Below are 22,871 nucleotides of genomic sequence, written 5' to 3' on the forward strand. Positions count from 1 at the left end.
CACATGGGACACCACATGTTCAGTTGCCAAGTTCACTTCTGAAAACTGCATGTCTCCCGCACCACGCTATCACCCCTCCATTAATGCTCTCAGTGTAAGCTATAAAAAACTCCTTCCATTCAGGCTCCACACACTCAGGTGCCCAAGCAGACCAGACAAGCATTCCAGTCTAAAGGAATTTCTAGGGAGTGGTCTGTGTGTTTGTGTCACTAATCCATTACTGAAGATATTTTTCATTACATGATATTTTCATGATTTACATATTAGTTGGACAGCCTCTGTATGCCATTCTTCTGCAGGTGAAAAATTAATTATCTATTAGTTGCACAGCTCCATTACTCCATTCTCCCTAAATAAAACTGTAAAATGAGATAATTTTTTGATCAATGTTCAGTTTTAAATGAAATGCATGCACGAATCCAAAAAGCAAACCAGAAACTTGTATGAAAAAGATTTAATAGCATTTTCTTCTGAGCAATATTTTCTTTGAAATGTATAATACATTGGCATCATTTTAACAGACATGAGTTTAATAAGCTGTAGCTGACCACAGCTGTAGGCAGGGTGCATCCCTGGCCACAGTGAGTCTGGATGGAAGGACTTTTCCCTGATGTACACATTCACCATGGCTCTCAATATTCACTGAAAACTTTTGTGAGGAATGCATCAGCCAGAATAAATTAACAGGATGATAGCAATAGTACCAATGATAGACCAAATATTCATTGTAGGTAAAGGGAGCTTAGCCGAGTAAGGATATAAATTTGTTTGCATTAGCTACGGCTCATCTGGTGTTAGTTAGGATACAACAAATAGATAAGTAATAATTTGTGCAGAAAACAGACTTTGTATGTACATAAACATTAAAGGAATACTATTGTGTTTTGCTATGTATTTTTAGGGTAGCCAGGGAGATGACTTCACAGTGTTTCTTATGTATAGATTAATATGTAATTTGATTTAAGGCATAATAAGTAGTGAATGATATAATTTATGTTTTCAAAACTTATTTTCATGACCAAATGGGTGCTGGAGTTGTTCATATTCAAGTTATCTTCAGATGAATGCTCACATGATTTCACTAATATTACCATAGACTTTCTAGTTTTACAGAATATTAATAATTCATATAGTTCAGCATGATATTGAGTTTTAAGTTTTCACAGTATTACTAAAGCATCCAGCAATGGACAAGACATGCAGCATAGTACAGACACAGCTTTTTGCCATCATGCACCCCTCTCACCCCACCCCTCCACCCCCACCCCTACAGGGACAACAACCCAGAGTGCACCCCGCCCACCTCCCCCACCACCTACCGGCGCTCCACCTCAAGGGACGAAAACGTGTTCTCCCGCCTCACCTCGGCCACCTCCTCAACACGGGAGACTCGGCCAAACACGGGCGTCATCAATCCCCACGCCGGCAGGGTGAGGCAAAGGGGCACCAAGCACAGGGCTTGGCAGGGGGCTTGGGAGTGACAAAGAGGAAGAAGATAGGTCCAGGAATAAGGATGAGGAATAGACAGGAAGGATGGAGATGAGGAGATGAGATGAGGGAAAAGGAGGAAATAAACTGATAAAGATATGGATAATGACTGAGGGCACGAAATGGCTAATATAGGCCATTTGTTACTAGATTAGTTACGAATTTTCAATATTTTTGTATTCACTGCTTCATGAGGAAGCAAGGGAAGGGAAAGAAATAGGAACAGAAACTTTATAGGTATTATAGAACGTATGTGAACTAAATCAAATGTATAAAAGCTCGTCTATTTTTCATTCATTTCATTCATGTTCTCATGTAATGATTCTCTTTGCTTATTCATGGATAAAAATATCCATGTATGTGTTTTTATTTTGTTGATTTTTTTGATTTTGTGCTTTTATTTTTTATTTAATTTCTTGATGGTTTGAGTATGTTTTTTCATTAGCTTTATATGTTTTCTTTTGTTGTTGTTGTGTTTTGTAGTCCTCTTCTATCTTTATATACCACTAACTCTCTCTGCTGTCTCCCTGCTCCCCCCTAGGCCACCCAGCGGTCAGTGCTGGCCTGCACCCACGTGGCTCAGGGCCACTCCAAGGCGGTGCTCTCAGTCCACGCCACGGATGACCTCCTCTTCTCAGCGTCCAAAGGTAGGAGGGACTGATGGACTAGTTGTTGTGTAGATGTAGGGAGTATGATGCTTTGATTATCACTTTTATTTTTTTTATTTATTTATTTATTTAATATTATTATTTTTGTTTTACGTTTTAGCCTTTGGTGCCGGTAGGCTTTCTTGGTTGGGCGTAATGGTTGGCCCCAGCCCGTTCTGGCGCAGGCAACTGTTTATAGTGGCACCATCTTGCTTGGCTCATGCTGCCCCCTGTAGCTCATATATGAGCCTCCTTTTAGAGAGAATTTAAAGTCTGGGTTGATAGGTGGTCGTCAGGGCAGCGTGTGAGTAGTTTTAGGCCAATCGGTGGTGACTGAAAAATCCCAGCCGTGGTGGTGGGCAGGACTCGAACCCGTGTCTTCTTGGATGCAGCACCAGCACACTAACCACTCAGCCACCGCCTCCCATAATGTGTGTTTGTTAATCTAGTTAGTTGGTGTTTTCTATTTGAATAGTTACTATTTCTGCTTAAATTTCTACATAAATACCTACTTAAATGTTTTATCTATTCAATTTTACAATAAAGTATCGTTCTTTTTAAAGTCCTTGCCATTTATGTATTCCTGTTCACTAATTTACTGTGCTAATTATTTTCGTGAATTTTTTGTGGGTGAATTATGAAGTATTTCTATTATTTGTCTGCTTGTTTGCTGTTTCTTTTCATGTTTGCTCCTTCATTTTCATGTCTGTCTGTGAATATTAATACTACTGATCACAAATAATTCTGATCTTATTCAGTGTTAAATTATGGGCAATTGAAGATACATGATTTGTTATACCTGAATACTTGCTTGCACATTTGTAATTTTTATATACACATATCAGTGTACAGAAGTGTATTTATCAGGGAATATGTGATGGGTTTGTCTTGGTGTGTCTGACCCGTGGGTGTCCTCCACAGACCGCACGGTGAAGGTGTGGGACTTGGTGCGCGGGCAGGAGATCCAGTCCCTCGGTGGCCACCCCAACAACGTGAACTGTGTGAGGTACTGTGAGGCCCAGCACACCTGCTTCTCTGTGTCCTCCTCCTTCATCAAGGTGTGTGGGTGTGCAGGGAGGGGGGAAATGAGGTTAGGAAGGGGCAATAATGGAGTAAGCTGTTACTGACGTCTATTTTTTTTCTTTGCCACTGTCAGAGTTCCTCCATGGATTATTAATGAAATATGTATTTACCTAGTTGTACTTACCTAGTTGTAATTTTACAGGGCCTGGGCTTATACTAATGTGGTCCCGTCTCCGTATCTATAATTATCCAACTTTTCCTTGAAGCTCTGCACACTCTTCACTGATACTATTTCTTCACTTAGTCTGTTCCAAACCTCTATATTTCTTTGTGGGAAGCTATATTTCTTTATGTCTCTTGAGCATCTTCCCTTCCTCAACTTTTTACTATGTCCTCTAGTATTCCTGCTGGAAGGTTCTTCTCTTAGTAGCAATTTCTCGTTATCTACTTCTTCCATTTTACTCAATAGCCTATATATTTGTATTAGGTCTCCTCTTTCTCTTCTTTGTTCTAGTGTTGGTAAGTCCATTTCCTTTAGTCTCTCTTCATATGTCAGTCCCTCCAGTTCTGGAACCATTTTTGTTGCCATCCTCTGTATTCTCTCTAGTTTTTTTATGTGTTTCTTCATATGTGGAGACCACACTGTTTCTGCGTATTTTAGTTTAGGTCTGATCATAGTAGTTATTAATTAATTCATCATTTCTTTGTCCATGTAGTGGAATGCTATACCTATATTTCTCACCATGTTATATGTATCACCGAAGATCCGATTTATATGACTTTCTGGTTGCATATAATCTTGCATTATATTATGTGTGTGTGTGTGTGTGTGTGTGTGTGTGTTTTATAGCCATCTTACCATTCAGCTTCTTCATTGATATTCCATTTCATCAAACTCGTACCTCACATCCTTCCGCATGTCCTTGTCACTTCCTTTTCTTCCATTATTTCTTTCACTTTTCCACAGTCATCATTCACTTTGCACCACCACTCCAACCTATTCATATGTTCATATCCTACTCACCCCATCTGAACACACTCACTTCTCATACATCCTCCTTCTCTTTCCCTCCTCACATTCACTCCTCTCGCACACCATCCTCCACAGTGTATATTTACTCTATCATCTCCCATACACCACCCTCGTCACATCTTCCCATCTTATGCATTCTTCTCACCTCTTCCTTATTCTCATCTCCAATGCAGTATCCACCCCTTCCTCACCCTCCCCTCTCACACCTTCCCCACACTCTCACTACCTATGCATTGCCCTCCACACACCTTCTTCACACCCTCATCTCTCATTCACAGGTCTGGGACATCCGAGAAAACCCTGCCCGCTGTACCCGTACGCTAAGCTCAGCAGGCCTCACCTCTGTTGGCTTCCCCGTTCCCAGCACTCAGTCCCGCACGCTGCAGATGCCACCCGGGGAGACTCTCATCACAGACGTCGCCATCTCCACTGCCACCAACATCCTGTACTCTGCTGCCGGGAACATTGTCAGGATATGGGATCTCAGGAAGTGAGTATGGAAGGTGGGGGTGGTTTCAGGATGTGGAAGAGAAGGGACTGAGATACAGTACCCTCCTGAGTTTCGTGCTTGCTTTGTTCCGCAGATATAGTGCTAAACTCGTGGATCGCGAAACTCGGGGTATTGGAAACACTGAAAAAGTGCTTATTTGTTCTGGCCCGTGGAGAAGCTGGCTTTTTTTCCCACTTTACTCCCTTGTTATCTCAAAATACGTACTGTGTAAAAAGGAAGAAAATGTGAAGAGAGAACGGGTCGATTTGAAGCCGCAGCTGAAGGCGGCTGGCTGCCTTACGATTGGCTGACAGTTCTGAAAGCACGTTTGTGATTGGCCGAGTCCGATGACGTCATCAACGGCGCTCATCCAATCAGCGGCCTCTAACTATGGCGAAACAAATGCTTTGTGAATCTGAAGTCAACGTTGATAGTTAAATCATTAGTTCGTAGCTTCTTTTTTTTCTTTCTTTTTTTCTTTTTTTTTACATCTTTTGCCTATGGCGCTTGTAGGCTTGTTTTGGAGGGGCCTGATGGTATGGCCCAGTCCGTTGTGGCGCAGGCAAGCGTTTATAGTGGCGCCATCTTGCATTGGCTCATGTTGCCCCTGGAGCTCATCTTTAATCCTAGAATCTAGAGTCTGGGTTGATAGGTGGTCTTCTGGACAGCATGTGGGTAGTCTTAGGCCACTCAGCAGGCCACTAGCACCCATCTCAGTGAATCTTGCCCCAGCACGTGTGAACACGGTCACCCAGCCGCTAGTTTCTTGGGAATTTTGTACATAAATTCAAAGTTGGCTACATTTCATGGGAAACTCAATGAAATTCTTTCTAGTTAGAAACTCAGTCACCAGCATGTTGGTTATTTTCTCATGAGGTTGGTAAGTTGTGGTCACAAGAATAAGAAGAAGACCGTATCAGCTGATCGGTTCAGTAGCTATCCGTATGTTTATTCCAGTACCACAATGAGTACTACGAAGCTAGATAAGCTTGGAGCAACCAGGTTGAGCAGGTCTTGGACTAGAGTCTTGTCCAAGCATAGCCACTGCCTCATCATGTCTGGGTCCTCACTGCTAAGTTCTCATAGCACTTAACGGTAGCAACCTGTAGCACACTCTCCCTTTGTTTCCAAGCTAACCACTCACGAACCAACAAATGCTTTCTTTTCATTTTTTTCTATTTATTCAGCAAACACCATAAAGCAAACTCTGCTACATCTGGATCCATTGTTTGTCTTGCTTTTCAGCTGATATATCCCAGAATGCAACAGTCCTCTGTGTGACCAAACTTGAAGATAAATTCGAGGCAGAAATTTGTTGGGAGATAATTTCGGTGGGAAATTCCCGAGAAACTAGCTTGTGTAACCATGCCTTTTAGCTGCTAGTGTCACACTGGGCCTTTTTCCTCCAACCGCGTTGGCGATAGGGAGGGGCGACCGGCAACTCCAACTTTTCCGGGTGTGCGTCACACACGGCCAAGGTCAGTTGTCCATATTCACGACATAAACAAAGCAGTCGCCCTGTATTGATTAAATAGTAAACAAAGCAGCTCTGCCAGTCTACTTTATGAGTTTCTTGGTGGGCCATTTTCCACTGCTCCTCACTCCTCAGCCACTGCCGTCATCTGTTTGTTTACATACAGCCGCGCGGTTGATCGTACCCCCAACCGTTTTCCATCCGTATGGACAACCGACAACTCGCTTCCAGTTGGGCGCATGGGCAACCGCAGTTGCCAGTAGCCCCAATGGTTGGAGGAAAACAGTGTGTGACCGCCTTAAGGAATCGCGCATGACGCTGACGTTAGGTAGACGTGACCCGTACATGTCAAAGCAGCGTGAAACTCGGGGCAATAATGTGCAAAAGTCTGGATGGTAAGAATTTAGGACTGAGTGCGAAACTCAAGGATCGCGAAACTCAGATAGCACAAAACTTGGGAGGGTACTGTATTTTTTTTCTTTCTTTCTGTTACAATTTTCTGAGGATACAGTAAGTTACTCTATAAGTGAATGAGGGGAAGGGAGGGGGTTGCATGGTGATTATTCTCTCTTGGTGTATTTTTTGTGGTATTTAATAGCCTCATTGCACCACAATTTGTGTTACCTCATGCCATGCCACACTGTGTCCTGCATATTGTACTTCTCTTGTTGAAAAGACTTACAAACTGTTGACAACAAACACAAGAGCAGCAATTCGCTACTACATGGATGTGATGGTTCTCTGTCTGGCACTAACCCTCTCCTCCCCCTCACAGGCACTCGGCGGTAGGTAAGCTTGCTGGAGGTCACCAAGCCGCTGTGATGTGCCTGGCAGTGGACTCCACAGTTCCCGGCCAGGATGTGGTGGCCACCGGCTCAAAGGACCACTACATCAAGGTGAGCCCATGTCGCTCCTCACATCATTTTTATCCTCCCTCTCCTTTTGTGTTTTCTTGTGGCCCACTCCCTTCTTTCCATTCCTCTCTTTTCTTCTTCCTTATTCTACTTTTATCTTTCTACTCTTCCTTTTTGTTTCCTGTAAATCTTTCTTCATTCCTTTTTTTCAGTTTATGATGGTATCCAGTCCCATTCTCATATTTTTTCTACTCTTAATCCCTTCGCTACAGCCAGGCTGAGAGCATGTCTTGAGGCATATCCGGGAATGCTGTGAGCACCAATTTTGAAACGTCATCACTGCATATACCTAGATTTGAGCCATAAAACTAAACATAATCATCATGTAAAATATATCAGCATAAGGGGAATTAAATGTTGCATAAAGACAAACTTAAATTCACTGATAATATTGAGGTGGATACATAAACTTACAAGAAATATGCAGTACCATGTTGTTCATTTATTCACTGAATTTTACTCCCTTATTTTAGTACTGATGGGTAGATAGGCTTGTGGGGAGAAGTGCAGGAGAGGGAAGAAATTAGAGTGTGGAAAATACCACTTCACACAAGCATGGACCAACAGAGTGCATCAGTAGACTACCTCCCCTGATATAGGCAGCTCACATTCCAATGTAATAATAATGAAAGCTAAGTAAACCATCATATCATACATGACCCATATTCTGAAAGCTCTCGTACAATATCCGGGAAAAAATTACATAATTCCAGCAGAACTCGGCCAGGACGCAGCTACGCATACTCAGATATTATACGAGGGCGGCAAGGCCGCAGTATATGTGTCCTCATGTTCAAGCGGTTAACACTTGCCTCTTTGGCTCCTTAATTTCAGACTTTATTCTTTATGTCCATCTTTTCTCTCCTCTCTCCCTCTCTAACTCCTACCAGTTTTATAAATTTTCATCAACCCTTTTGTCATTTTTCCCTTCCATTTTTGTTCCCTGACTAAGACATTTCTTTTCTCACACTCACATCTTCACATCTCACTTTTTTACTGCTCTTTTCTTGTATTCCCTTTTTTTCATCATAATATATTCCTCCTTGTTTCTCTCTCCTCAGTCTTTCCTGACTGACTGTTACCTTGCATTCTTCCTGCATTTTCACCATTCCTTGCCCTCTCCTTCTAAACCTCCACAAATACACACTCTTTCCTTCATTCCACACCCATGCATTCCCTTATCTTTCTCCCACACTACAACTACTTCATTCTTTCCCTCACACACTCTTACTCATCCTCACTTCTCCCTCACCCCACAGGTATTTGACATCACTGGCACCCACTCAGGCCTCGTCAACCCCCGCCTTAACCTTGAGCCGCCACACTACGATGGCATTCAGTCCCTTGCCCTCTACGGGGACACCCTCTTCTCAGGCTCCAGGGACATGTGCATCAAGAAGTGGGACTTGCAGCGCGGCGAGCATGTCCAGTCCCTCAACAACGCACACAAGGACTGGGTGTGCGCCCTCTGCTTCACCCCTGGTGGACAGATTGTGCTCTCTGGTGTGTATTCTGAAGGGATGTTTGGTCATGGGTATATTTAGCTGGTTGTGATATACAGGAAGTGAGTTACACCTGTAGGGTCCCATCTCCAAATCACACACACATAGCCATACAAAAATATTCAATTTGCCAAATTCTATTGCATTTTCTTTCTCAGAAAATTCATATTGGGTCTTATTGGGGGCCCAATTTTCTTCTCAAGCCTCCTCATAGACCAGTTCTCTTAGTATCTGTTTATTTAACCATACTCTTTATATATTCCTTTTCCTCATGTATGTTTCTTTCTCACCTTTCCCAAAATCTATTACATACTCATGTCTTTCCCTCCTCATCTTTACTCATCAAGCTCTAAATTAGTCCTTTCACCACTCTCTCCACTCGTCTCCTCCACCGCCACTCCACCATCACCACCACCTGGCTTGTCTTTCAGGTTGTCGTGGAGGCATGATAAAGATGTGGTCTGCCGAGAGCTGCCAGCTCATAGGAGAGCTGAGGGCCCATGCATCACCCATCAATGCCATCACCACAAACTCCACCTGCATCTTCACTGCCTCAAAGTAAGTCACATGGCAGTGAATGAAGGGTAACTTACATGTTTTTTACAGAGTCAGGGCAATGGAAAAGAGTGCGTCACCTCAGAGCCTTCTATTTTCCTAAATACTGTATTTTGTTTTATGTCACAATATTTTTGTTTTGGTTCTGTTTACATTTGTGATTTGGATTTTTTTCTTGTATTTCTGTGGTTGTGTTCATCAGCTCAAGGTTGCTGGAGTTGTTTTTTATCTTTCTTGGGTTGTTAAGCTTGTGGGCAGGTTTTTGCTCATTTCACTTTTGTTCAGTTCTTTCAGTTTTGTTCAGTATCAGTTTGGCTTATCATTTCTCATCATTATGGATTTGCAAGATTCCTGCCATTGAGCCTCGTGGTTTTAGCAAATGTCTACTGAGTTTATATTGCTTAATTTATTTACTTATTTTTATACACTCATATATCTGTTCCTTCCTTTATTTTGACATTTTCTTCAAAGTGACTTTGATATGAGGAAGTGGCATCCTCATCACATACCACTCATATGGTGCAGCAGCCTTATACATATCTAGTCTGAAGTATTAAAGTGTTGGGCAGTGGGATTTTCAATTCCTCACTTCAGTCTCAATTTTTTCCAAAAGGAGCACAGTCTCACAACTAGATTTTGTGTGTATCCAGGCTGTGAGATGTCCATGTAGGCTGAATGGTTGGCTGTGTGGGATGCAAATCAATGTATGCATGGACCAGAGAGAGGAGAGAAGAGAAGAGAAGAGAAGAGAAGAGAGGAGAGGAGAGGAGAGGAGAGGAGAGGAGAGGAGAGGAGAGGAGAGGAGAGGAGAGGAGAGGAGAGGAGAGGAGAGAGAGAGAGAGAGAGTTGTATTAGCCCGTTAATTTTTCAATCTCTTCCTCTAACTGTAAATCTTTTCTTCTTCCTCAAGGCTAAAGCCACACATACCTTGCTGGGCACAGGGCATGGGGCAACACTGGTCTTGATGATGCTGTTATTGGCAGTGTTGGTTGTGCTGCACCAGAATTCATACTTTATTGTTGTCTTCCAGAAATGGTCTTGTGCTTTAGATAGAAGTTTTCCTCATAGTGGATATTTAATTGAAATTCAGCACATTATTTCTTTGTGCACTTCCTTCTCATGGTGCAGAGAAGTTATATAACACAAGAGCCAACTTCCCAGCTCAGAATAGTTTAGTCTGGCCTAAAGGATGAAAGGTACTGTATTTCCTGCCCAAAAACATATCCATAATTTTCTTCACAAAGATCAAGAAAAGTCACCTTATATCTGTTTGTAAGATTGTTGTTTACTGAAGTATTTTGTACACTTGTGTACATTTGATGTATTAGGAAATACAGTAATCCAAGCTTTTAAAACTTATCTCAAGAAGTTATCACTTTTTCATGTCATGTTTGGTGTTCACTGTTTAAGGTCACTTCTGCTTTGCCTCACCCTGTCACCCTTCCTCTGGTTCTCTATACAGGCAGGGTGACTCATGGTGCTCAAAAGATTTGTGAAAATTATAAGAAAACATTAACTTGACCCCCTTCCATTCATCAGGTTACTGAAATTTTTGGGCATCATCTTTGGCTTCTGCTTATCTTGCTAAATTCTAAATCATTATTTTTTATTCAGGTGTTAAACCAAAGGCAGGTACAAACATAGGTGCCTTATTTATATAACAAAGTGAATGTTGCTGAATATATACAGCTTATTCTGACATTAGTTGATTAATTATTACACAATTTTAATTTCAGCAAGGAAAAATGGTCATAATTTTCTTTTTTTTTCCAGTGGTTAGAATATCAGAGGTACATCATTAAATGCACAATCTGTGATTGGTGTTTTATAACTTGCGGTCCCTTACTGACTGCCCCATGTTAGAACATATACTCAACCATGTTTATTGAGTACACATTTGGCTGTTTTGCAAACTAATTACACTTGCCAAAATATGCAATGTCTATAATCATACATGACTCCTCCACAACTATTGTGATTTCTTAGAACATCATACTAGCGAAGAAACTAGGACATGCATACGTCGTGACATCATATGAAGTGGTTTGAGTCTTCATGATGACACCAACATGCACCCTATTATTCTCCACCTGTCATAGGCTTACAACAGTAGCTGCATAATGTCCCCAGAAAAATAATAATGTACACTCTTACAGACTAGAAGCCAATTCCACAAGTCACTTTCATATGTACCAATTGCCATTGAGAGAAACCATGGGGTTCTGTGGTTACTGAGAAGCATTTGGTTTCTGTGCTCCCTCTTAAATTCATTAGTGCCTGAGCATGGCATTTCCCTATTAGTTTCTCCACCTTTCCCAGGCCGTTCCTTTTTCATCTCAACTTTAGGGGATCAGCCCCCTGATGTAAGTGAAAAAAGGCATATAACAAAACTTCTTTTTATTAACGTCCTCCCAAACATACTGGTTTATATTATGTCACAATAATTTGAAAACAACATTGCAGAACTTTCACCTTGAAAATTAATAATATGTGCCAGTATAAATGTATAGGATTAATTTCTGAGAAGTAATACTGTTGTGCAAAATGAAATTTCTCCCTCAGTTTTTATCTTATCATTGTTTTAAGTTATCTATAGAGAGCTAAATCAAAACAATAAAAGTAGATTTAGATTTTGTCTAAGTGATTCACTTTTCCAAGGAAAAAAAATTGAGTCATTATTTAAAAAAAAATCTTGACTAAGAATTGATAGGCAATAAATTTTTCTAATTTTGTTGCATTATGATAACGAAATTATGCAGTTGGTATAGAAAAAAATAAGATTAATATTGAAGGACAAAATTGTTCAAAAGTTGCCTTTTCTTTCTTTTCTTGCATTTTGGAGGTTTGGAATTTTTTCTCAAAAACTGTAGGTCTGATTTGAATCAAATTTCTACAGTGAAGTCACTATATGATTTCCAGTAACTCTTAAGCTCTTAAGCACAGACAATCTGTTGATTATATTTTGCATTGGCAATTCCTTTTACAAAATTATCCACCAAACCTACCTACTTTTTTTTTTTTTTTTTTTTTTTTTTTTTTTTCTCTACCATCCAAAGAGTACTTGAAAACAAAGATCAGATAAAAACTGAAGGAGAAATTTCATTTTATATAATATCTTACGTCTTAGAAATGAGCACAAAACATTCGTTCAAATACATGATTCATTTTCATGGTGAAACACTTAATTACTTGCAATACTTATACCTACTTTAGTGATTCTGTGTACATTACATTCTTTACCTAGCCTCCTGGCATTACACCCATACTGTGTTGAAACTTTTGTGACAGAAAATCAGTACATTTGGGAGGACTTGAGTACAAAAAAGAATATTTTGCTTTTTTCATCTACATTGGGGGGGGGTCAGTCTTTAACTTGAAGGTTATACCACTCTATTAACATCTCTGCCTACACACAAGTCTGCCACTTACACCCTCCAGGCTTGTGCCTCATAAATAAGGAAAATAGTGAATGGCCACACCTGGAATCAAGAACCTCCCCCTCCCCCCAAAACCCACACACTCCACACCACTCACTCACACCTTCGTCTTTGGTCTGGCCACCACAGCGAGGGGGACATTCGGGTGTGGAGGCCGTTGGTGGGGGTGGCAGCGGGCAGGACCTTTGAACTTTCCATCTAGGTCAGCCCCTCCTCTCCCCCTCTTCATCCTTCACATGTGCGCCAGGAACAGTAATGCACCAATTTGTTCTGCTGTGCATGACGTGTGGAGCATCCTGTCATGGGCATGGATGCTGCTCCCATAGTTTTGCAGATGCATCTTTATATAATTACTGTCTGGGGCTTTGTTGCCTCCAGTCACGTTTATTTTATGTTGCAGTTTTCTTTTTCCTAAGGATTATTTAGCCTCATTTGACTAAATGGTTTATTTATTTAGTTGAGTATGTAGTGTAATGTAGAAATGTCTTATATATTTGGCTTAGAGATAGTTGCACCTTTTGAGTTCTGTTACAGCCTTTTCATTGCTCTAAAGCTTCTGCTGTAAGATAATGGAGAGTAGCAACAGCTGGAGTGTGAGATGTGAACACTGATGGGATCAGTTACTATTCAGTGTATTTGTTTATCAGTTCTGTTATAGTCTATCGACTCTAGCCCTCTAACTTGAGCCCTGTGGAACATCATCCATTGTTTACACACATGATGACCTCACATGGCGATCTGTCTCACTGTTAGTCTGTACATTATCTATTTATGGAAAATATATATATATATATATATATATATATATATATATATATATATATATATATATATATATATATATATATATATATATATATATATATATATATATATATATATATATATATATATATATATATATATATATATATATATATATATATATATATATATATATATATATATATATATATATATATATATATATATATATATATATATATATATATATATATATATATATATATATATATATATATATATATATATATATATATATATATATATATATATATATATATATATATATATATATATATATATATATATATATTCATAATATGACTGCATGGTGTTATGAATGGCTTGGGATTTGAGGGAAAGACAACGACTCTGTAAACCTTCCATTTCACTTGTCAACGTGGCTCATGTGATGTTGCCGCTTGAGGGACCTCGGCAACAGGCGCCAGGCCGCACCATTCACCCTTCCATCATTATGGAAGACTCGCGTAGGTCTCACTCTCGGATCCTGCACAACCAAGCAAAGGAGATTATATACAACGTAAATGAGAGAGAGAGAGAGAGAGAGAGAGAGAGAGAGAGAGAGAGAGAGAGAGAGAGAGAGAGAGAGAGAGAGAGAGAGAGAGAGAGAGAGAGATAATTACATAGAATTACATAGAAAATTAGACCACACAGACCCCATGGTCCAGACTAGGTGGTCTATCCTTAAACCTTAGTGATTCTACATTAATCAGATGGCTCCAAAACATTGCTTTTCTACTCTAGTTAATATTAAGTTGAAGGAAGTGATGGTCGAGCTTGTTTTTAAAGGAGTCAATCGTGTTACACTGGACCACTGATGGTGGGAGCTTATTCCATTCTCGCACTACAATGTTGGTGAAGAAAAATTTGATGCAGTCTGAATTTACTTGTCTACATTTGAGTTTTATGCCATTGTTCTTTGTTCGCAAAGTGTCATTGATCATAAACAATTTTGTTCTGTCTACATTCATGAAACCATTAAGTATTTTAAAACATTCGATCAGTTTTCCTCGGAGGCGACGTTTCCCAAGAGAGAACATGTTAAGGGTGGAAAGCCTTTCTTTGTAGGATTTGTTGCGCAAGGAAGGGATCATTTTTGTTGCTCAACGCTGAGCACCTTCTAATTTAGCAATGTCCTTTGCAAGGTGGGGAGACCAAAACTGTACCGCATATTCCAAGTGGGGTCTGACTAAACTATTGTTGAGCGGAAGTATTACATCTTTATTCTTGAATAAAAAGTTTCTTTTAATGAAGCCCAACATTCTGTTTGCTTTATTTGCTGCATCAATGCATTGATGTGAGAATTTGAGGTTTGACACGATTTTGACCTCCAGGTCCTTAACGCATTGAACGCTTGTGAGTTTAACGCCGTGCATTTTGTAATCGAACTTCTTATTTTTTGTTCCAACTTGAAGGACCTGGCACTTGTCTACGTTAAAGGGCATCTCCCATTTATCCGACCAAGCTGAAATTTTGTGCAAATCCTCTTGGAGGCTTTGCCTGTCTTCGTCAGTGAGAACCGAGTTACCAATCTTTGTTTCGTCTGCAAATTTACTAATGCGATTATTGAGTCCAACATCCACGTCGTTGATGTAAATAATGAAGAGCATTGGCCCAAGAACCGAGCCCTGAGGGACGCCACTAGTGACCGGCGCCCACTCTGAGTTAAATCCGTCAATCATAACTCTTTGTTGTCTGTTGCTCAACCAATTCGCGATCCATTGGTTTACTTGACCGTCAATATCTGTTTGCTTTAATTTATAAAGTAATTTATGATGTGGGACTTTATCGAACACTTTCTGGAAATCAAGATGGACTACGTCCAATGATTTGGTTACGTCATAAACTGAGAAGAGATTGTTATAAAAGGTCAATAGGTTTGACAGGCAGGATCTTTTGTTACGGAAGCCATGTTGTGAATCCCCAATTAATGAGTGGCTGTCGAGGTAACTCACAATTTTGTCTCTAATTATGCTCTCGAGTAGCTTACCTACAATTGAAGTTAGACTAATGGGTCGGAGAGAGAGAGAGAGAGAGAGAGAGAGAGAGAGAGAGAGAGAGAGAGAGAGAGAGAGAGAGAGAGAGAGAGAGAGAGAGAGAGAGAGAGAGAGAGAGAGAGAGAGAGAGAGAGAGAGAGAGAGAGAGAGAGAGAGAGAGAGAGAGAGAGAGAGAGAGAGAGAGAGAGAGAGAGAGAGAGAGAGAGAGAGAGAGAGAGAGAGAGAGAGAGAGAGAGAGAGAGAGAGAGAGAGAGAGAGAGAGAGAGAGAGAGAGAGAGAGAGAGAGAGAGAGAGAGAGAGAGAGAGAGAGAGAGAGAGAGAGAGAGAGAGAGAGAGAGAGAGAGAGAGAGAGAGAGAGAGAGAGAGAGAGAGAGAGAGAGAGAGAGAGAGAGAGAGAGAGAGAGAGAGAGAGAGAGAGAGAGAGAGAGAGAGAGAGAGAGAGAGAGAGAGAGAGAGAGAGAGAGAGAGAGAGAGAGAGAGAGAGAGAGAGAGAGAGAGAGAGAGAGAGAGAGAGAGAGAGAGAGAGAGAGAGAGAGAGAGAGAGAGAGAGAGAGAGAGAGAGAGAGAGAGAGAGAGAGAGAGAGAGAGAGAGAGAGAGAGAGAGAGAGAGAGAGAGAGAGAGAGAGAGAGAGAGAGAGAGAGAGAGAGAGAGAGAGAGAGAGAGAGAGAGAGAGAGAGAGAGAGAGAGAGAGAGAGAGAGAGAGAGAGAGAGAGAGAGAGAGAGAGAGAGAGAGAGAGAGAGAGAGAGAGAGAGAGAGAGAGAGAGAGAGAGAGAGTGGCTGTCGAGGTAACTCACAATTTTGTCTCTAATTATGCTCTCGAGTAGCTTACCTACAATAGAAGTTAGACTAATGGGTCGGAGAGAGAGAGAGAGAGAGAGAGAGAGAGAGAGAGAGAGAGAGAGAGAGAGAGAGAGAGAGAGAGAGAGAGAGAGAGAGAGAGAGAGAGAGAGAGAGAGAGAGAGAGAGAGAGAGAGAGAGAGAGAGAGAGAGAGAGAGAGAGAGAGAGAGAGAGAGAGAAGCTCCTTTGAGGAGAATGATGGGGTGATGTGGCAGCAGCGCGGCGGTCTCCCTGAGCCGCTCCTAAAGGCTCAAGTTAGAGTCGATAGAGTATAGCTTGACTGCTGTAAAATGTCCCTGAGGATTGTATGGCTGGTGGTGATATTTTTGGCCCATTGAGTGTTGCAGTTTTTTGATAGATAATGCTGTTGTTCCTAACTAGTGTGTTTGCTCCTCTCAGATCCTTGGTCTTCTCTCACTTGTTGTTCACATTATTATGCAGTTTCGTTGATAGTGTTTGTTGGACTGAATGAGACAGCTGCATACCCTGCTGCCCTGGATGTTTTTGTTCTGTTCATCCTACTTGCTTTTGTGCACTACAGTATATCAGTAATTTTGTGCATATGTGGTTATTTCCAGTCACTGTAAGTTTCCGGAGCTGTTTTTATATCTAATTATTCCCAGCTTCTCTCTGATGTAGCCATTGTGTGAAAACCACAGTCTAGATCAGTGGTATTAACTAGTTCCATATTTTATTTTGAAAAGTTTTGGAGACATTGTATTTTTAGTGCATGAGTCTTCAAATTGTGCTCTTTTGCCATGTTCATGTTAACTGTCGGTGATTGTGAACTGACGCCACAGAGTTCAAGGTAGGTGGAATGTTTGAAGTACTAATTGTGTGACTATTATTATTTGACTCAACCGTTACTATACCTAAAAAAAGATTTTATGTATGGATTTTTTTTTTTTTTTTTTTGTGTGTGTGTGTGTGTGGGTGCGTGGGTGCGTGGGTGCGCGCATGTGTGTATATATTTACCTATTTGTATTCACTAGTTGTTGCATACAGGGCCTGAGCTACATGCATATGGTCCTGTCTCCATATCTATATTTGTAAAGTTTTTTTTCCTCTGTGTGTGTGTGTGTGTGTGTGTGTGTGTGTGTGTGTGTATATATTTTTTTTTTACCTTTCCTCCTCTCCTAAGTCTTTCTTTACACGCCCCTGCCTTCTCCCCACATTCCACTCACCCACCCTCCCTGCAGCCCACTCACCTCTTACTCTCCCCACAGTGACTGCACAATAGGCATGTGGAGGATGCGCACCAGCTATGATGTCTCTCCAGAGCTGTCCGACGCTTCGTGACCTGACCTCAGAAGTGATGCCCCTCACCACAAACAGCACCAGGTGACTTCAGGCTCTCTCCTGATGACCTGCAGCCTCGGGGACAACCAGTTATTTTAAGTTTTCTTCATTTTATGTTTCCTCTCATGGCCTCACCTCAGGGCAGTCCTCTGAGGTGGTGGTGACCCATGCATTGTGTATATATTATTATTCCTGTACAGTTCTCTTTTAAGTCCTTTTTTTTTTTTTTTTTTTAGATTAATGAACAATATTTTATTTCATTTTATGCTTTCCTTCTTACTTTCACACACTCCTTCCTTGTTGATCAGGAGGACCTTCCAGAGGAGTGCCATGTTTAATTTGACATTTTAGAATCTTTTATTTTATTATGGCGACCTCTTGTGTTTTAAATTTTTTTCTTCATGGAATTCTACTTTGTCATTTTATTATTTTTTTTACTGATGTATATTTTTTTGATGGATTAAAGATCTTTATCAACACCTTTTCACCAGTGGAATGACCTCAAGGGAGTATTATATTGATGCAATTAATCACATTATTTTATTGGGAAGGTGATGCATATTAAACGCATTGATCTGCACATAAACTGGCAGATTAGAAACAAGCCCACAGCAAGTTGTCATTCAACATTGTCATAACACATGAAATTTGTGATCTCTGCTGAAGAAAACAAAACTAAAAATGTAAAGCAAAAGGCCAAACCTTTCAGAAATTTTGCCAGCCTTGTAGTCAGCAAATTCCTGAGAAGTTTTGTAATTTTTCTGAGTAATGTTCATGGTGATTTAAACAAGCTGTAGTCACCCAAGCCCTTTTTGTGCCAGGGTGAATCAGCAGAACAAGGCTGGCTCACATGTGTACATGTGTGTGTGTGTGTGTGTGTGTGTGTGTGTGTGTGTGTGTGTGTGTGTTGAGATAGAGAGAGAGAGGAATATTTTCACTGTCTCAGTCATTAAGAGAGTTAGTTATCTACATCAGATCAGCTTAACAATACAGTAGATATTGTTACAGCACCTGATACAGCAGCACCCAAGCTTTAATCAAACATCTTTACCACCCTCAGCACCACCACAGCTTACAAGGGAAAATTATTACTACTTACTGCTTCTACTGTGCACCAAGCCCATGCACAGCACTGCAAGCACTTAAATGTTATTATTATCTACACACAAAAACATATATTGGGATTTCTTCCAAGAGTGCACTAGATCATTCACTCTCGCCTGTGTGCTTATAAGTTTCTTAGACTGAACAGACTTTAACTCTACACTGTACTATGAATACTATTACCGTTATTTCTCTGAAGGATATACAGTGTCCTAACAAGGATGATGAAGGACAGAGAAGCATTTTGCCTTAAAAAGAGGATGAGAAGAGAGTAGCTGTTGTTGTTAATGTTGGGGTTATTGTGACTCCTTGAGTAATACACACAAGCTCACACACACACACACACACACACACACACACACACACACATACATGCTACAAGCACACACACACAGACACAGAAACAAACACACACACACACAAGGAGATCAAGAGATCAGATGAATTAGTAAGGAGTCTTCCATGAGGATATAAGGCAAAAAGTCTTATTGCAGGTGAAATTCAGCCACTGCTAGTGGTTGTTTTAGGGCAGTTCATGTAATGGGATTTTAGTGTTATTGCCAAAAGGAAGGATGATGCTGATTGTCTCAAGAGACAGAATACTGATTATGCTTTGTTTCTGTGTGAACTCAGATGTATCTTCCTGCAGACATACAAACATTCACTTCTGAGTCACGTTTTACATAGCTTTATGTTTTATATAATCCATTTTCACCTTCACTTACAAACTCAGGCATACATATTTTGTAATTATTCATCTTTCATTTCCACCTCATTTCATTGTGTCATTTCCTTTGTCATTTCTTTTATTTTCCCATTAGATTCAAATCAAATTAGTTATTTTGATATCTGAGAGAGAAGCTTGATAATATAATTTCAGAGAGAGAATAGTCAAGTTCTGCCATCAGTCATCGGTACAGTTACCTTTGAGTGTACATGTGACTGGTTGCTGTGTCACCACTAGAACTGTGTGAGAGTGTTAATTTTGGTCATTTATTATGAGTGTATTATGAATGTCGGATGAACACTGAATTGAGTGACTGGAAATGTTTGCATGCTCCACTAGTAACCTAAGGAGGAGTTTCTTGCACCATAAATGGGTGATGTACAACTGTACCATGACTGATGAGAAAGGTCTGAAATGATAAGTCCAGCCTTGGAATGACTGACTGATGAGACCAAGGCTAAATTTGCATCATTAGTATAGTGAGGAAAGAAGGTGGGTCTAAAGTTTAGATTAAAGGTAAGTGACTGACACAGATGAATGATGCAGAAACATGGTAACAATGTTACAGTGCAATGTTCTGGTATTTCCTTATTTTCTTGTACATCTGTAATAAACTGTTGTACATACTCTACTGCATTAGCTTGTACTACATTTTTGTACTGTAACACCAACTTACAACCTTATTTATATTACTAGCTGTAAGACTTAATGAGTTAGCTCTAGCTCTATTATAGGAATGTATTGGTTAAGTAATGATTGGTGAACATTGCACCATGTGATATCGAGTCATCAGCCTTGTTATTCACTGGCTTCCTAGGAATGTTACCTATTATCTTGTTATCTCTCCATAGTCAAGGGTGTCAACTAAGTGTGTAGTGAATGCACAAAATCTTGCATTCACTAACCATAGCTGAGAATGTTTATGGTGAGTGTGCAATGTGATATTCATATAAACATTCTTTCCCATAGACTTCCACTACACATATTATGGAGGTTAGTAGGTGTAAAAAAAATATATCTGTGCTTATTCATTGTTTAACTAATGTTATACACGAAAAGGAAGAGAAGAAAGAAATGAGGCACTGATAAAATGGGAAAGAAACAGGTTGTTTTGAAGGTTAAGTGAGGGAAGGAAACAAAGTTTTGATAAATGTAAATCCATGTGATACATACAAGAAACAAAATGGTTGTACATATTTTTTCTTCATACATAATTGGAGTCTGAATGGATAGTTTCTCATATAAATTATATGTACTTGAACTTGTGGAATTGGTGAATCATCATTTTTAAGGTTTACTTGGATCCTATACCATCCCATGCATACACGAAAAAGGAAACAAAAATGTGCCTTAATCATGAAGAAAAATAATGTGGGAAAAAATCAAACATTTCTCAGCCACAGCAATTTGATATGGAAACATCCACTTACTGGGAAAGAGAACTACATGTGTATGCAGCTGAATGACTTACAGTTTAGTTATTTTTCAAAGGGCAGCAACAATAACCATACTGTGATACTTATTTCTTATTTATTCATGTTTTTGAGGGACTATAGTGACATCCATCACCCTTGAGTAGGTGTAAAAGGAAAGAAAATTAGCAAAGGAGAGATAAAAAGGAAAAGGTGAAATAATGTATCATGAACTTGAAGGAGGAAGAGAAATACGTGTGTGTGTGTGTGTGTGTGTGTTATATTACATCAACCTAGTGTGCTATATTACCGGTCAGTGTATTTGCCTGTGTGTGTGTGTGTGTGTGTGTGTGTGTGTGTGTGTGTGTGTGTGTGTGTGTGTGTGTGTGTGTGTGTGTGTGTGCACCATCATTTTTACAAGCACCACTTTTACTTTGAAAGGGGTCTCATTTTACCAGTGAGAATGAGTCTTAATATATATTTGTGTTCTAAGTAAATGTAACTCACAGCAACTCGAGCCCCACCCCAATCAACCCCACCAGCACCATCACAACAATGAAAGAGTCATTCAGTTTTGCCCCACTGCCTTTAATTTTCCTCATTATATAATGATGTAAGGTTCAGTGGTAAATGTTTGAGTGTGTGTGTGTGTGTGTGTGTGTGTGTGTGTGTGTGTTGTGCTGTGTTGTATTGTGTTGTGTTATGGTTTTATGACTGTTGACGAGGCCTTTTGTGAAGTAGTATAGAAAATGTGTGCTGACACACGCACGCACATACGCACACACACATACAAGACATAATTTTGCATTTTATCAAGTTGCCACCCACCACCATCATGACCCCACCTGACCCTGCACTCAAAGAGGTCAGGACGGGCTGAAGCAGAGTCAGGTTGCGAGTCTGATGGTGTTGAGGAAGCATTTCAGGTTAAAGGTTTTCATGTGCTGGTAATAGAAGAAGGACAAAATTAATGGAGCAGCACCCTTATCATAAACTATTGTGAGAATTTAATGGATTGTGCAATTTATAGTGATAAAAATTAAGGGACTTTTTCTTTTTCAATAACAGTGTCTTCAATATTATCATTAGCTATTGATGTTAACAGTAAATGGGCTGCTCTACTTGTATACCCAACTGTACATGGGTAATGTTAAGTGTGCATCAAAAAATGTTCATAACAGGCAAACAGAGGCTGCAGGATATGGTTGGTTAAGTGCTGAATATAAAGTACCTAACAACTTCCATTCCCCTTGTGTGTGTGTGTGTGTGTGTGTGTGTGTGTGTGTGAGACAAGTGACACAGAAAAGTCACCACAGGGATATTGAAGTTCTTTTAGTTGTGTTTTTGAAGAAAGTGGTGTGAGTAAAATGATTGTCAGAAGAGATGCATTGTGTGTGTGTGTGTGTGTGTGTGTGTGTGTGACCCTCCACCTCCCACATACAGCTGAGGGAGGAAAGAGTCAGTGTGCTAAGCCATCATGAGCAGTGGTGTGTGTGTCCTCAGAGCCTGACCTGTACATAGGGAAGAATATTTTTTATAGTGAGTGGGTGCGGTGAGGGTGTGTCTGTCCACCCATCAGCCCACCCAGAGCAGCGATGCGTTGTGTAAAGAATAAAGTGTTAATGAAGGACCTGTAGCTCACTCATTACCCATTCCACCTTAGTCTGGGCAGGAGGGAAGAAAGGCCTGGTGAGTGGACTCTGGAATAATCACTGTAAGGTTGGCATTTTATGTTGTGGCTGCAAACTATTATAGTGCACACATCAATGAAACTTTTCTGATTTAAGTAAAACCTGTGCTTACACTCCACTCCAGCCCCCTTATACACACACACACACACACACACACCTTGATACCCATTCCTATGCTTACAGACTCCATATATTCAGCCTGTTCGTTTGTTGAACTTCATCATCCATGTATTGGACCACTCATACAAGATGTTTAGTCACCTCTCATGTCACTGGTTATACCGCAGTCACAATCGTTGATGTATGTGATAAACTGTAATGGCCCTGAGACTGGTCCCTGTGAGGTGTCACCGGTAAATCAAGTCAAGTATATATTAATGTGGACCCAGTCACATTCCATCATTCCTACATCACATGGTAAACACTACTACACA

At 40.3% G+C, this 22,871-nt stretch overlaps 1 protein-coding gene across 5 annotated transcripts in view; it reads left to right on the plus strand.

Moving 5' to 3' along the window:
- LOC126991883 (kinesin-like protein KIF21A) overlaps positions 1–22,376 on the plus strand; it is a 141,891-nt gene extending 119,515 nt beyond the window's left edge. For 3 of the 5 annotated variants that reach the window (XM_050850529.1, XM_050850532.1, XM_050850531.1), the window contains 8 exons: positions 1,274–1,430; positions 2,030–2,135; positions 3,057–3,193; positions 4,470–4,681; positions 6,931–7,051; positions 8,329–8,572; positions 9,003–9,129; positions 17,431–22,376. In XM_050850529.1, coding sequence (XP_050706486.1) covers positions 1,274–1,430; positions 2,030–2,135; positions 3,057–3,193; positions 4,470–4,681; positions 6,931–7,051; positions 8,329–8,572; positions 9,003–9,129; positions 17,431–17,503 — 1,177 coding nt within the window. In that variant the 3' untranslated portion in view covers positions 17,504–22,376. Of the gene's footprint in view, positions 1–1,273; positions 1,431–2,029; positions 2,136–3,056; positions 3,194–4,469; positions 4,682–6,930; positions 7,052–8,328; positions 8,573–9,002; positions 9,130–12,692; positions 12,816–17,430 lie in introns of all 5 variants that reach the window. The other 2 variants (XR_007745904.1, XM_050850530.1) reach the window with 2 other exon arrangements.
- The last annotated feature ends 495 nt before the right edge of the window (positions 22,377–22,871 follow it).

The sequence above is a fragment of the Eriocheir sinensis genome, unplaced genomic scaffold (genome assembly GCF_024679095.1).
Source record: "Eriocheir sinensis breed Jianghai 21 unplaced genomic scaffold, ASM2467909v1 Scaffold356, whole genome shotgun sequence".
Lineage (NCBI taxonomy): Eukaryota > Metazoa > Arthropoda > Malacostraca > Decapoda > Varunidae > Eriocheir > Eriocheir sinensis.